Source organism: Trachemys scripta, chromosome 13 (assembly GCF_013100865.1).
Source record: "Trachemys scripta elegans isolate TJP31775 chromosome 13, CAS_Tse_1.0, whole genome shotgun sequence".
In the NCBI taxonomy this organism is placed as follows: Eukaryota; Metazoa; Chordata; order Testudines; family Emydidae; genus Trachemys; species Trachemys scripta.
In genome coordinates this window covers 43,585,519-43,601,431 of record NC_048310.1, presented here as the reverse complement: position 1 = coordinate 43,601,431, position 15,913 = coordinate 43,585,519, and the positions used below count along the sequence as shown (strand labels likewise).

At 48.3% G+C, this 15,913-nt stretch overlaps 1 protein-coding gene across 1 annotated transcript in view; it reads right to left on the bottom strand.

Annotated features, from left to right (window-relative positions):
• KIAA0895L (KIAA0895 like) overlaps nt 1-15,913 on the bottom strand; it is a 47,959-nt gene that overhangs the window by 4,124 nt on the left and 27,922 nt on the right. Inside the window, exons 3-5 of the mRNA XM_034788503.1 lie at nt 9,876-10,008; nt 7,394-7,699; nt 4,164-4,261 (exon numbers count right to left, since the gene is read on the bottom strand). Of these exons, the coding sequence (XP_034644394.1) occupies nt 4,164-4,261; nt 7,394-7,699; nt 9,876-10,008 (537 nt within the window). The remainder of the gene's footprint in view (nt 1-4,163; nt 4,262-7,393; nt 7,700-9,875; nt 10,009-15,913) is intronic.

Sequence of the window (15,913 nt, the reverse complement as noted above, 5' to 3'; positions counted from 1 at the left end):
TACAGAAGCAGCTTTTCCTCTCCTGGAATTGACACCTCCTCATCTATTTGTGGGAGTGGACTACATCCACCCTGATTGAATTGGCTCTGTCAACACTGGTTCTCCACTTGCGAAGTAACTCCCTGCTCTCCATGTGTCAGTATATAATGCCTGCATCTGTAACTTTCACTCTATGCATCCGAAGAAGTGAGGTTTTTACCCACAAAAGCTTATGCCCAAATAAATCTGTTAGTCTTTAAGGTGCCGCCAGACTCCTTGTTGTTTTTGTAGATACAGACTAACACGGCTACCCCCTGATACTTGAGCCCTAGTTGGTGTTTTATGGTTGTTTTATATGTAACCATTTGTTTCCCTCACTCACACTTGTATCCATTCTCTTTTTCATAGAAATTCAGGCCAGGAAGGGACCTGGATAGGTCTCTAGTCCAGTCCCCTGCACTGAGGCAGGACTATCTAGGCATCCCTGGCAGGTGTTTGTCCAACCCGTTCTTAAAAACCACTGAAAACAGAGATTCCACAACCTCCCTAGGTTATCTGCTCCAGTGCTTAACTACCCTGAAGTTAGGAAGTATTTCCTAATGTCCAACCCAAACCTCCCTTACTGCAATTTAAGTCCATTACTTTTTGTCCTGTCCTCAGTGGTTAAGAAGAACAATTTTTCACCCTCCTCTTTATAACAACCTTTTATGTACTTGAAGACTGTTCTCATGCTCCTCCCCTCCCCGCAGTGTTCTCTTCTCTAGACTAAACAAACCCAATTTTTTCAGTCTTTCCTCACAGGTCATGTTTTCTAGACCATTCATCATTTTTGTGGCTCTTCTCTGGACTTTCTCCAATCTGTCCACATCTTTCCCGATGTGGTGCCCAGATGTAGACAATACTCCACTTGAAGCCTTACTAGTGTAGAGTAGAGTGGAAGAATTACTTTTTGTGTCTTGCTTAACAACACTCATAGAATCATGGAATATCAGGGTTGGAAGAGACCTCAGGAGGTCATCTAGTCCAACCCCCTGCTCAAAGCAGGACCAACCCCAACTAAATCATCCCAGCCAGGGCTTTGTGAAGCTGGGCCTTAAAAACCTCTAAGGATGGAGATTCCACCACCTCCCTAGGTAACCCATTCCAGTGCTTCACCACCCTCCTAGTGAAATAGTGTTTCCCAATATCCAACCTAGACCTCCCCCATTGCANCTAGTGAAATAGTGTTTCCCAATATCCAACCTAGACCTCCCCCACTGCAACTTGAGACGATTGCTCCTTGTTCTGTCATCTGCCACCACTGAGAACAGCTGAGCTCCATCCTCTTTGGAACCCCTCCTTCAGGTAGTTGAAGGCTGCTATCAAATCCCCCCTCACTCTTCTCTTCTGCAGACTAAATAAGCCCAGTTCCCTCAGCCTGTCCTCGTAAGTCATGTGCCCCAGCCCCCTAATAATTTTTGTTGCCCTCCGTTAGACTCTCTCCAATTTGTCCACATCCCTTCTATAGTGGGGGGACCAAAACTGGATGCAATACTCCAGATATGGCCTCACCAGTGCCGAATACAGGGGAATAATCACTTTCCTCGATCTGCTGCCAATGTTCCTATTAATGCAGCCCAATATGCCGTTGGCCTTCTTGGCAACAAGGGCACGCTGCTGACTCATATCCACCTTCTCGTCCACTGTAATCCCCAGGTCCTTTTCTGCAGAACTGCTCCTTAGCCAGTCGGTCCCCAGCCTGTAGCGATGCATGGGATTCTTCCTTCCTACGTGCAGGACTCTGCGCTTGTCCTTGTTGAACCTCATCTGATTTCTTTTGGCCCAATCCTCCAATTCGTCTAGGTCATACTGGACCCTATCCCTACCCTCCAGCATATATACTTCTCCCCCCAGGTTAGTGTCGTCTGCGAACTTGCTGAGGGTGCAATTAATAACATCATCCAGATCATTAATAAAGATGTTGAACAAAACCGGCCCCATACTTCTTTAACTTGCTGGCAAGAATACTGTGGGAGATCGAATCAAAAGCTTTGCTAAAGTCAAGATATATCACATCCACCACTTTCCCCATATCCACAGAGCCAGTTATCTCATCATAGAAGGCAATCAGGTTGGTCAGGCATAACTTGCCCTTGGTGAATCCATACTGACTGTTCCTGATCACCTTTCTCTCCTCCAAGTCCTTCAAAATGGATTCCTTGAGGACCTGCTCCATGATTTTGCCAGGGACTGAAGTGAGGCTGACTGGTCTGTAGTTCCCCGGGTTCTCTTTCTTTCCTGGGGCACTATATTTGCCTTTTTCCAATTGTCCGGGACCTCCCCTGATCGCCATGAATTTTCAAAGATCATGGCCAGTGGCTCTGCAATCACGTCAGCCAACTCCCTCAGCACCCTTGGATACATTAGATCTGGACCCATGGACTAGTGCATGTCCAGCTTTTCTAAATAGTCCTTAACCTGTTCTTTCTCCACTGAGGGCTGCTCACCTCCTCCCCACACTGTGTTGCCCAGTGCAGCAGTCTGGGAGCTGACCTTGTCTGTGAAGACCGAGGCAAAAAAAGCATTGAGTACTTCAGCTTTTTCCTCATCATGTGTCACTAGGTTGCCTCCCCCATTCAGTAAGGGTCCCACACTTTCCCTGACCACCTTCTTGTTGCTAACATACCTGTAGAAACCCTTCTTGTTACCCTTCACATCCCTTGCTACCTGCAACTCCAATTGTGTCTTGGCCTTCCTGATTACACGCCTGCATGCTTGAGCAATGTTTTTATACTCCTCCATAGTCATCTGTCCAAATTTCCACTTCTTGTAAGCTTCCTTTTTGAGTTTAAGCTCACCAGAGATTTCACTGTTAAGCCAAGCTGGTCACCTGCCATATTTGCTATTCTTTCTGCACATCGGGATGGTTTGTTCCTGCGCCCTCAATAAGGCTTCTTTAAAATACAGCCAGATCTCCTGGACAACTTTCCCCTCTCATATTAGCCTCCCAGGGGATCCTGTCCATCAGTTCCCTGAGGGAGTCAAAGTCTGCTTTTCTGAAGTCCAGAGTCCATACTTTGCTCCTCTCCTTTCTTCCTTTTGTGAGGATTCTGAACTCAACCATCTCATGGTCACTGCTGCCCAGGTTGCCACCCACTTCTACTTCCCCTACCAATTCCTCCCTGTTTGTAAGCAGCAGGTCAAGAGAAGCAAGGCCCCTAGTTGGTTCCTCCAGCACTTGTACCAGGAAGTTGTCCCCAACACTCTCCAAAAAGTTCCTGGATTGTCTGTGCATTGCTGTATTGCTCTCTCAGCAGATGTCAGGGTGACTGAAGTCCCCCATTAGAACCAGGGCCTGTAATCTGGAAACTTCAGTTAGTTGTCCGAAGAAAGCCTCGTCTACCTCATCCTTCTGATCTGGTGGTCTATAGCACATGCCCACCATGACATCACCTTTGTTGCTCTCGCCTCTAAACTTAACCCAAAGACTCTGAACAGGCTCTCTTACATACAGTGCAACTCCTCCACCTATCCTCCTGTACCTCTCCTTCCTGAACAGTTTATATCCATCCATGACAGTGCTCCAGTCATGTGAACTGCCCCACCAAGTTTCTGTTATTCCAATCACATCATAGTTCCTTGATTGTGCCAGGACTTCCAATTCTTGCTGCTTTTTTCCCAGCCTTCTTGCGTCCATGTACATGCACTTAAGATAACTAGCCGATTGCCCTACCTTCTCAGTATGAATCAGGAGGCTTCCCATCTTATACCTTTCTCCTTGTGTTTCCTCACAGTATCCCACTTCCCCACTCCTGCTAATACATCCCAGAATGCTGTTTGCATTTTCCCAACAGTGTTACACTGCTGACTCATATTCAGTTTGTGATTCACTATAATCCCCAGATCCCTTTCCGCAGTAATTTCCTATTCAGTATTTGTGCTAAATTCCATCATTTAAAAACAGGGTTAATGACCAAAGCTGGGTTTTTCATGTTAATCTCCTGAGTATTTACATTAATCAAATAGCAAAGTTTACGATTACATCCCTGAGACCAAGGGGAAGAACCCTGGTTATCGCACTGGCTGGGGGTGTAAAAACATCACATAAATAATCCCTAAACCATGGCCCATCCTGCAGCAGAACCGTTCCCATGTACTGATTTCACATCAGGAAACAGGTTCTGTCCATCACTCCAGGCTGTTACCTTGCCCAGTGCTGCCAGCAACCGGAAGTCAATAGTCTGCCGATGCCTCAGGATCCGGAGAATTCCATCCAGATACACTTGATCCTTACTGAAACAGCCTGGAAGACAGTAAGGAGGAGAAGTGGGAGCCCAGCCACCTCCCAGCATGCTGGCTGCTGTGGACCTAATTTTCATCCCACTCTGGTGCAAATCAACAGCATTTCAACAGACGTCAGCTGGGGGGTGTCTGCACTTGGCGCGAGGGGAGCAGTGCCCAGCTCACACAGACATACCGTGCTGGCTCTCGTCAGCTAAAAGGATCACAGTGCAGCCGCAGTAGCACAGCAGCGGCACGGGCTGGCCGCCCCAAGTACAAACCCGCCCAGGCCCCCTGGGTTTGTACATGGGTAGCCAGTGCTGCTGTGGCTACACTCCTGCTTGTAATGCGCTGGCTCGACGAGCACTACCATGAGTACGTCTACACACGCTCAGCACTGCAGCCCTAGCTCCAAGGGTCGGCAGCCCTTAGAGTTAGACTAGGACAGAGCTGGTGTGAGTGAGGTCAGAAGCAAGTCCAATGGGCTGGGGTCAGTACTAGGACCAGTGGTCTCCAATATATTCATTACTGACCTGGAAAAGGGGGTGAAGAGTGAGGAGATGAAATCTGCGTAGGAGAAAATTAAAGCTATCACTGTAAACTATAAGGGGTTTCCTGGGCCTGCTTGCAGGTTAGGGGGCTCTGAGAGAAGCTGTGTGGTCTGGTTTCTTCAGACCAGTGGTTCTCAACTTGTGGTCCAGGGACCCCTAGGGGTCCGCAGACTATGGCTAAGATCTCCAAAGGGGTCCGCAGCTCCATTTGAAATTTTTAGGGGGTCTACAAATGAAAAAAGGTTGAAAACCACTGTTCTAGACTCTCCTTTATACTCCAGCTCAGCAGGTTTCTGTGGACAACACAAGCTTAAGCATGGTAAATGTCGTTTTTCTCACCAACGTTAGGAAAACAGCCCTCTGTTTATCAGTATCCTCTATAGCATACGTGTAAAAATACTGCTCAAGTCTCTGAATGTATGTTGCAAAATCTTCCTTTTTTCCCCCCATTAAATTGGAAACTCTCCAGACTGCAGTAGGCAGCCATTTTATCTCTACTCTTCATCATCCTCTTTTATTTTTCTTTCCTAAAGAAGCCGTCCCAGCATTCTCTGTTATGTTCACAGCGCGTGCACACCCACCCACCCACCAGAAATACTCTTTCTGCAGGCTGCCATGTAGTGCTACGTCATTTCTTAGACTGTCTACACTTGGAGCTGGGGCGCAGCTTGAGGAGAGACGGTGCTAAAACCAGAGCGTAGCTGTGGCAGTGCGAGCTGCAGGACAGACCAGCCACCCCTGAGTATGTACCTGTCTGAAAGTCTGGCATGCCTAGCTCATGACTACAGTTGATTTGTAGTGCGCTAGCTGGGTGAGAGCTACCTTGAGCTGGAAATCACACCCCTAGCTGCACGTGTAGATGTACCCGTAGAGTTCAGATCCCAAACCCAAAACAACCAAAAAAACCCAGAGAGAGACGAAGCAGGCTGCTCTCTAAGACAGAGAGAGGCCTAACTCACCCCACTTTGCTCTAGGGAGGCTTTCCACAGACTGACTGCTGCTATGCCCAGATCACACACTTCCCTACCGAGCCCCCTAGCCTGCAAGCAGGAGCAGGAAACCTGTTATAATTTAAAGTGGTAGCGCCGGTAATGGGAACAGTTTTCAATACCCCACAAGTGACGCACTAGTAGAGGACTCTTTAATCTAGCAAATAAAGTCAGAACAAAATCCAAGGCCTGGGAGTTGAAACTAGATGAGGGTAATTAACTCAGGGAGGGATAGCTCAATGGTTTGAGCATTGGCCTGCTAAACCCAGGGTTGTGAGCTCAATCCTTGAGGGGGCCATTTAGGGAGCTGGGGCAAAAATCAGTCTGGGGATTGGTCCTGCTTTGAGCAGGGGGTGGGACTAGATGATCTCCTGAGGTCCCTTCCACCCCTGATATTCTATGGTTCTATGATTAACCGTTGAAAAAACTGACACAGAGGTGTGGTGGATTCACTGTCACCTGAAGTCTTTAAACAAAGACAGGGGCAGCTGGTCAAAAGTATTCCAGTGCCTATCTCCTAGTGAAACCAATGGGAGTCAAGCGCCTAAGTCCCTCTGAGTGATGGGGCTGCTACAGGGATCCCTGGTGACATTCTCCAGCTATGTATGCAGGAGGGCAGAAGGGATGGTCACAGTGACCCCTCCTAGCCCTTAAATCTATGAAAAGCATGAGCAGCGGCAGTGCTCTTTGTAATCACAGTATTTCAACGACTGTCTACAAGGGTTCTGAGTGTTAAGTGTAAGTATCTGTCTGATAAACACACAGGCTGGTTCCCCCGTCTGTGACAACGACTGGGAGCTGTTACTATCACCCAAGTTCAGGGCTCCGGCTACCGTAGCGCTGCCTTGGACTCTGGGTAACGCTTCCTGAAAAGCCCTGGACAGGCCCAACTCTGCAAGTGCTACAGCAAAAGGTGCCGGCGTGGGGTTTTCAGATGAGTTGTGCACAGAGACCCCATATCCCACATTCCATCTAGTCAGTTTCCCTGTTACCCCTCTACAGACAGCCAGTTTCTCCTCTGGCTCATGGGGGTCTCACACAGCCAAACGACAGGGGCTGGGCTAGGACCTGAGGCTACTTTTTAAACTCATTTTTGCAGAGGACTTAAAGGGTCACCTTCAAAGCTAGTCAGAGCGACACAAGAAAGGGAGAACTCTTCAGGGAAGACACCTCCCCCCATTCAGGATGCCCCCTTCCCCAGCCACATGCGCTCAGGTTAGAAAGGAGCTGCTGGCAGGGGCCACCACGGACTCCACCAGCCAGAGCAGGGCCCAGCTGTGACACCACGGCCTTGTACAGTTCTCATGCTGGACCCTGTGCTGATGAGTGTCTGTACCATCCCCCTCCTGCCACCTGCCCTCCACACTCCCCCTCCCTTTCCTGCCAATCCCCACCTAAAACAGCAAGTCCCCAGCCCTGCACACACCCAGCAAGAGACCCTCCATGCTCGGATGAGACAAGCTGGAACATAGGGCAGGAGAACAGAGGAACAGAGACTCACCCCTGGGCAGTAGCAGAGCTGGGAACAAACCCCAACCTCCCAGCCCAGTGTCTTAACCACCAAGTCCCATCCCCACCCACGGGCCTGGCTCTGCCGTGGCGCTATCTGCCCACCTGGCTGTGAGGTGTCAGTCTGGCCTCGTTTTGCCCGCACGCAGTAGTCCCACCGGACCCGGGCGTCTTGGACGTACTGCTCCAAGTGCTGGAAGAGCGCACTGAAGGACATGTGACTGGCCTGGTGGATGGTGTAGTACAGCAGTGCTGCCCGCCACAGAAAGGGCTGCTTACGGAAGAGGACACTGTGCAGACTAGCCAGGCCTTCTTCTGTGGGGTTAGCAGGCTTCAGGCCGTACCGCTTACGGCCCTCCATGCTGTGCCAAGGCTGGCGGGCATTATTCACCCCGCGGATGTAGTGAGTGCCTAGAGAAGACAAGGGAGAGAAATTAGTCAGCTACAACCCGTGTCTCACGCACCCTGTGTAAATCCCCTGGGCAATGGGGCTAGGAAATCAGGAGCATTGGGGGGAAATCATTCCCCACATTGATAAGGGACATGGCAAACTCCCCCTACCCCACAGCTGCTCTTTCAGCAGATAAAAGTCTAAGAAAAGCTGGTCTCTCTTACCAACAGAAGTCGGTCCGATAGAAGGTATTACCTCCCCCACCTTGTCTCCCTGACAAAACCTCTGACATTTGATCTTCTCCCTCAGAGCTGAGGGGCACAGCAGCCACTAGCTATGCTCTAGGACTGGTGGCAGGAGGGCTGGAATAATACTCAATTAATCCTTTGCTATCTAAACTGTCCCCCGGGGCCAGGTGGCTTCACTGCTGGGTTCAACAAACTTTTACAAACTCTAGGCTCCATGGTTCAATAACTAGAAATGAACAAGCCTCCCTCAGGCCTCTCTCTAGAGCAGTGCTTCTCAAGCAGGGATCCGGGGCCCCCGGGGAGGGCAGTGCGCAGGTTTCAGGGGCTCCGCCAAGCAGGGCCAGTGTTAGACGTGCTGGGGCCCAGGGCAGAAAGCTGAAGCACCACTGTGCAGGGCTGAAGCCCAGTGCCCCGAGCCCCGCCACCTGCGGCTGAAGCTGAAGCCTGAGCAACGTAGCTCTGCGGGGCCCCCTGTGGTTTGGGGCACTGGGCAATTATCCTGCTTACTCCTCTCTAACGCTGGCTCTGGCTTTTATATGGCATTGGTGGGCCGTGGAGTTTTTATAGCATGTTGGGGGAGGCCTCAGACAGAAAAAGGTTGGGAATCCCTGCTAGAGCCCCCCACCCACACTTGGGACGCCGAGGTGGCACTGGCATCCCTTCCGATGTGTGTCTCCTCCTTGATCGTCAGGTTTCTCCTTGCCATCTCCCATCCTAGCCCTGTGAAAGCACCTCCTGGGAGGGGACACCTTTGTCTGAGAGCTCTGAATGGTCTTTCAGTGGGCACCGAATGAGGCAGGGTCCTATGGAAAAAGTAGCATGTGCTCTTGTAATTAAAGCCTGTATCCTAATGCATATGCACAAGGAGACCAAAGGGAGGTTGGAGAGGGAGCCCTAACTCTGGTGCTTCTGAAGGCTTGATTTTGCAACCCTAGTTTAATGAATCATAGAATATCAGGGTTGGAAGGGACTTCAGGAGGTCACCTAGTCCAACCCCCTGCTCAAAGCAAGACCAATCCCCAGATTTTTGCCCTAGATCCCTAAATGGCCCCCTCAAGGATTGAACTCACAATCCGGGGTTTAGCAGGCCAATGCTCAAACCACTGAGCTATCCCTCCCCCATGTGTAACTGTGTGTAACTATAGTGGTAGTGCTCCTACGCTGCGCTAACACCGCCCTAACACCATCCTGCCCTGTCCTAATACTACACTAACACCTTTTCAACTAATTCCAGCACTCGCGTTAACCCTCCCTCACAGCAATGGGCACGGCCGAGAGTGCTTCGGCTCTTCCAGCCATCAGTGCTATGTGTTCAGTGCCACCTGGGGGGAGGTCCTGCTCCGCAATGGACACGGCTTCCAAGAGGGCTCTGTGCTTGCCGCCAAGGGGCAACTCCCCCATGGGGATCACAGAGGCCTTTGAAGAAGAAAGGGCCATTTTGCAATGAAAAAAATGTCCACTGTGAAAAATTCTGAGCAGTCTTTCTTGGCGTCCTACCCCCGCCTGCTGCCCTAACCAACCCCCTCTGTGCCTCCCTCCCTCGGCATTCTCCACGTAGTGCCGAGTCCTCAACCCGACGTTGTGCAGAGCCAGCTCCAAGGGGTCCTGGCACTGGATCCAGTCAGGCTCTGCAGCCCCTCACCACCTCTGGCTCTTCTCCTCCCTCCCTCCTATCGTCAGTAGCTTTGAGAGGTTGAGGTGCTCCCAGCTCAGGGTGTTATTTCCAGGGTGGTTACCCCAGAGGCCTATAGGGAAGGACGACTGCCTCCCGGCTCTGTGACATGATAGGCTCCAGCCTCCTTCTGCCTACCCCACCCCACAAAGGCCATGCAACATGCAGCTCCATTTTATTCCCTTTCAACAGCAGGAGCGTTAGTTCCAGGCGAGTCCCTGTGCGGTCCACATCCCCGGCGCCTCGCATTGCCCATGCCTCCAGCCTGGCTCTGACCTATCTCATGGCGCAGCATGCCCTCCAGCCAGTATTGCCGGGCTCCGGCCAGGTTAATTGCCAGGGTGGGCCGGCTGTTCTCCACCATCATCACGGCTTGGGACAGCAGATCCTCAGTCAGATGAACGACCACCTGGGGGCAGATGGAGAATAAGGGTCAGGATGATGATGGCATGGTCACAACCGGCAGCCCCATGCACACCTAGGTGATACTGTGCACTCCCAGAAGGACTATAAAATTTAGGTGGGCTATTATAAGACAAAAGCTTTGTTAACTGCCCAGTCCACTCATGGAGCAGTACGTGCCGGCCTTGTCCATTGGCTTTGAATGCTGGGAGCGGGAAACAGAAATAGTTGATGGGGAGATTTTTCATCTCTTCGCTGTTTGAACTCTCACAGGACCAGAGAAGACAAACTGAAGCCAGAGATCCCCAGGGGCTACCTCCTGGGTCTGCCCTGAAAGGCACTTGGAATTGACAGATCACTACAATTCTGTCACTCTCAGAATCTAGATGATAACTCATTTCTGTGTGTTGTTTGCTTGCTTTAACCTGTAAGTAACTCATTTCTTTTTCCTAGTTAATAAACCTTTAGATAGTTTATTACAGGATTGGGACAGGCATTGTCTTTGGTGTAAGATCTAGGTACCAATTTATCTGGGCTAAGTGACTGGTCTCTTGGGACTGGAAGCAGCCTGAATGTGGTGTAATTTTGGGTGTAAGTGACCATTTATCACTAAGTTCAGTTTGTCTGGGTGGCAAAATAGACTAGAGAGTCTCACGGGACTGTCTGTGCCCCCATGGGAAGACTGGTATGGTGATCCAGGAGTTCACATTTGGTACTGAGTCGGTGAAATCTAATTATAGAACATACTAGCAGTTTGGGGTGTCTGCCCTGTTTTTGACAGTCTGCCTTGAGGTAGGCACTCACAGTCGTGAACCACTCCAGGCAGTGTGACAACTTCTTCTTGGAGCCGTTAGTCCTGGAGTCCACAAGGGGCGGGAGGGGGGAGGGGAGGAGTTCTGGATTTAGTCCTGAGTGGCACAGGATCTGGTCCAAGAGGTGAACATAGCTGGAACTGCTCAGTAATAGCAACCACAATGTAATTAAATTTAACTGTCTTGTAGGGAGGAAAATACCAAAGAAACCCACCACCGTAGCAGTGAACTTCAAAAAGGGGGACTACACAAAAACGAAGAATCTAGTTACATGGAAATTAAAAGGAACAGTCACAAGAGTGAAATCCTTGCAAGCTGCTTGGAAACTTTTTAAAAACACATAATAGAAGCTCAAACTACACCTCTACCCCGATATAACACGACCCGATATAACATGAATTTGGATATAATGCGGTAAAGCAGTGCTCCGGGGGGCGGGGCTGTGAGCTCCGGAGGATCAAAGCAAGTTCGATATAACATGGTTTCACCTATAATGTGGTAAGATTTTTTGGCTCCCGAGGACAGCGTTATATCGGGGTAGAGGTGTATATGTATAGCCCAAATAAAAACAAAACAGTAACAGGACTGAAAAATCTTCACCACTAAACAATAGAGTAAAAGAGGAGATTAGAGACAAAAAGACATCCTTTCAAAATTGGAAGTCAAATCTTACTGAGGAAAACAGAAAGGAACATAAATCCTGGAAAGTCAAGTGTAGGTAGGCCAAAAACAGAATCGGAAGAGCAACTAGCAAAAGACACAAAAACTAACAAATGTTTAAAGTACATCAGAAGCAGAAAGCTACCAAACAATCCATGGGACACTGGATGATTGAGGTGCTAAAGGAGCATTCAAAGAAGACAAGGCCCTTGCAGAGAAGCTAAATGAATTCTTTGTATCACTCTTCACAGCAGAGAGTGTGAGGAAGATTCTCACAACTGAGCCAATCTTTTTAGGTGACAAATCTGAGGAACTGTCCCAGATTGAGGCATCAACAGAGGAGGTTTGAGGAAAAATTAAACAGTAATAAATCACCAGGACTAGATTAAACTAGCTAGAGACATAAGGAGTAACAAGAAAACATTCTACAAATACATTAGAAGCAAGAGGAAGATCAAGGACAGGGTAGGCCCATTACTCAATGAGAGAGGAAAGACAATAACAGAAAACGTGGAAATGGCGGAAGAGCTAAATGACTTGTGTGTTTCAGTTTTTGCCAAAAAGGTTAGTAGCGATTGAACATCTAACATAGTGAATGCCAGTGAAAGTAAGGTAGGATCTGAAGCTAAATTAGGGAAAGAACAAGTTAAAAAAATTACTTAGACAAGTTAGATGTCTTCAAATTGGTAGGGCCTGATGAAATACATCCTTGAATACTCAAGGAGCTGACAGGAGATATCTGAGCCAGCCACACATTATCTTCAAAAACTCATGGAGGACAGGCAAGATTCCAGGGGACTGGAAGAGGGCAAATATAGTGTCAATCTATAAAAAGAGGAATAAGGACAACCCAGGGAATTACAGACCAGTCAGCTTAACTTCAGTCCGGAATGATAATGGAGCAGATAATGAAGCAATCAATTTGCAAATACCTAGAAGACAATAAGGTGATAAGTAACAGTCAGCATGGATTTGTCAAGAACAAATCACGTCAAACCAAACGAATAGCTTTCTTTGACAGGTTGACAAGCTTTATGGATGGGGGGAGGGAGGGGAAGAGCAGTAGAACTGGCCACCAGTTCTTACTCAAGCTTTGCCAGTGGGGCTTGAATTCATAGTGGAATTCTGAAAGCTGGCATGGATTCTGGTATCACTGCATGGAAACCCCGCATTATAGTCCCTCTGCTGAATTCTCTTTTTGAGCTGCTTCTAGCTTACATTATTCTTCACTGACAATAGTCAAATCACCTGCTAGGATCAGAGTTCTCTCCAAGTGCCCTGGACTTGGCTGCGTAACCTCAGACAGCTCCCTTCCTCCCTCTGCTGTGCCTCAGTTTTCCACTCTGCAAATGGAGGGTGATGACAAATCTATAAAGTACTCTGGGAGTTGGTAATGAAGTTTGCTATGTGTCATAAGCAGAAAGTGTCATTCAGTCTTTGCAGCAACAGGAACAGAATCTCCACAAAGGAGATTCTGAGAATGGGATTTGGGTCTTTCTAATCTTTAACAGCACAAGTGCTTTTGAAGTTTTCAGGCGGTTTGTTCCAGGTGGCACAGTGATAAGATGTTAGCTTCAGAACACATTTCTGTAATTCCGAAGCTGCTAAAACCGACCATCCCATTTTGGAGTCAAGAATTGTGACCAGTGATTCTGTGTCTGTGATTAAAGTAGAATTTCTCTCCTATAGAAACTCCTGGAATTTCTTCACTCCTAACAGAACGCTGTGTTACATCTGAGCACATTTTTTTTATCTGCTTGACTTGCGGTTCTGAAAGTGACTGGCTGGCCTTTTGGTCCCATCTGCCATTTGTGACCAAACCCACTTCTCCCCACAGGTGAGGCTCCACCTGGACATCAAACTCTACTAGCACCTTCAAAGAAATGAGGATATTGATCTGCATCAAATGCCTTGTGACATTCTTCACTCTTATCCATTCTGAACAACCACAGCGCTGGGTTTTGGTTTGTGGGATTTTTACTGTAGACAGGACAGAAGAAGTTTTCCCATTAATGAAGTAACCAGAGCTCACTAGGATCTCAGTGGTGACTTGTGACATTCTTAGTAACTCTATTTTCTCTGGTAGAGGCCTTAGAGGCTAATCTCTATGACCCACTTGTGAAAAAACCCTTCTTTCCCAGAAACACAGACCCTTCAAACCACTGCAGCACAGGACTAGGTCTCTCAAATTAGCTGCCGCATTTACACCTGTAATAAGTATTTCATCCAGGCAGCCAGTAGAACTCTGTCACATTGGGTCCTTTCTGTGTGAAACCACAGCCAGAATGTTGGCTGCTTCATACGGCAGCCTGGTACAATGGCCAATCCATGATGAGAATGCATTACAAGATTTTTAGATTCTTGTTTGTGCGCCATCTGCTAGTGAACTTGAAACAACCAGGTGGCCCATTCCCGCTCTCTCTGATAGGAGCAGCAGCATTGGTTCACCTCGCTTGGGGAACTTTTGTTCTAAGTCCAGCCAGAGGTTCCCAATTACCTTACAGTCCCCACAGCCAGAGACATGGCTAGCCTATACTGAAACGTACTCTCTGGTGCTGCCCACTCCAAATATTCCATAGCTGACCGGGCACTTTGGCTCACCAGCTCCTGGGTCAGAACTTACACAGGTTAACTTTGGCCCAGTGGTCTCAGCCTCATCGAAAGGCCAGCACAGGGTGAACAGTGTGGCAGATCTAAGATGAACTTTCAAGGACATCAGATAGTGTATTTGCCTTTGCCTGATTTAAGCATAAGCCCCAATGATAGACCTGTTACAATGAACATAGTAATACTGTTCACCTTATTATTCTTCCTTTACCTTAATTTCCCCACACACCTCCCACCTGCCATTTTCTTTACATTCTCCGGGTATGTGGAAATGACTTTTTGAGGCCTAACTCATGAACACGTGGGGTTGTTCCCTGTCCTAATGAACTATGCAGAGCGAGGGGGCAATATGGGAAGTGCCCCAAGTGGAGGATTTGGGTCTCTCCTTCCCAAGCAGTCATGTATGTGCCAGTGCACGGCCCAACTTCACATACGCAAAGAACTCCTCCTCCTCCAGTGCCCTCTGGCACTTGTGCCAGTGGATACACCTAGACCAGCGCCACAACACAATGCCGCAGGAAGGAAGTCCTCTGCTCATTCAAGTTTTGCTTCTGCTTTAATATTTATTTCTTATTCACTGTGCGTGTCATGGTCCCAAACCTGCAGATTCCCCTGCAGTAACACATCCCAGGCAGGGACTGCCGCCTTGAGACCCACTTTTATCCATACTGTCTTCCATCTCTTGTGGTCTCCCGTTTAGGAGCAATGAGGGCCGAGACCTGCAGGCTGAGTTCCCTTTGGCCTTGCCTGTGATGAGGCACCAGCATGGCAGGACTTACTGTCGGGGACTTAGGGAGGAACGTACCCTCGTGGTACATTTATAAAGATTGGTTTGGGGCCCGAAGGAGATTTGTGTGGGATGCTCTGGGCTCTTGCTAATGTTTGTCTCTCCTATGCTCTTCTTTCTGGGGTCTGCAATGGAGGGGCTGCTCTCTGAAGCCTGCAGGCACACGGTATTTTAACACCTTCATAAAGGGCAAAGCAGTTTCTTGGGGAAAACGAGACTACCAAGTGTGACCCTAAGAGCCCCTCACTGCCAACTAGCAAAGGGTTCACTGTTCTGTAACAGCAACTCCTGACAGGCTGTGACGATGCTGCCTGTGGGAGCCAGCTGAGGTCACTCAATCAGGGTGAACTGCAAACAAAACGGGGCAGACAAACCCCAAACGCTGGTGGATATTCCAATACTTAAATTTACCAACCAGCACAGAACAGCTTCTGTAGTACCTCACTGGTTACTCAGTTCAAACAACGCAGTTCCCTTAAAGTGCCCAGCCTCAGGCCTCCATCCAGACACACATGTCAGATATGATGATGATAACTGAAAATCTTATCTCATCATATAAAAGAAAAGGTTCTTCCAATCCCAAAGGGTCAGCCACATACCCAGGCTCAATTATAACTTAGCTCTTACCCAAAATACACGCTTAGAGCCAATTCTTATTAACTAAGCTAAAATTTATTAAAAAAGAAAAAAGAGAGAGTTGGTGAAAAGATCAATATACAGACAGACTTGAATTTAATTCTTGAGGTTCAGATGCATAGTAGAAATGAGCTTGTAGTTGCCAAAAGTTCTTTTAGAAATAGTCCAGAGGTTATAGTCCAATGTCCATATTCAGGGTGACTCCAATGACTAGGGATCTCAATCCTTATGGCTTAAGGTTTCCCCCTCTTGAAACCCAAAGCAGATCTGAGATGAAGAAGGATCGTGTCCCAGGGTTTTTATACATTTCCTGCAGCCTTTTGGCCTGAGAAAACAATAGGCTTAACTTCCCTTCTCCTAAACATTATGGCAATTAGCACAGGATAATTTATCCATTAAACAGTTCAGAT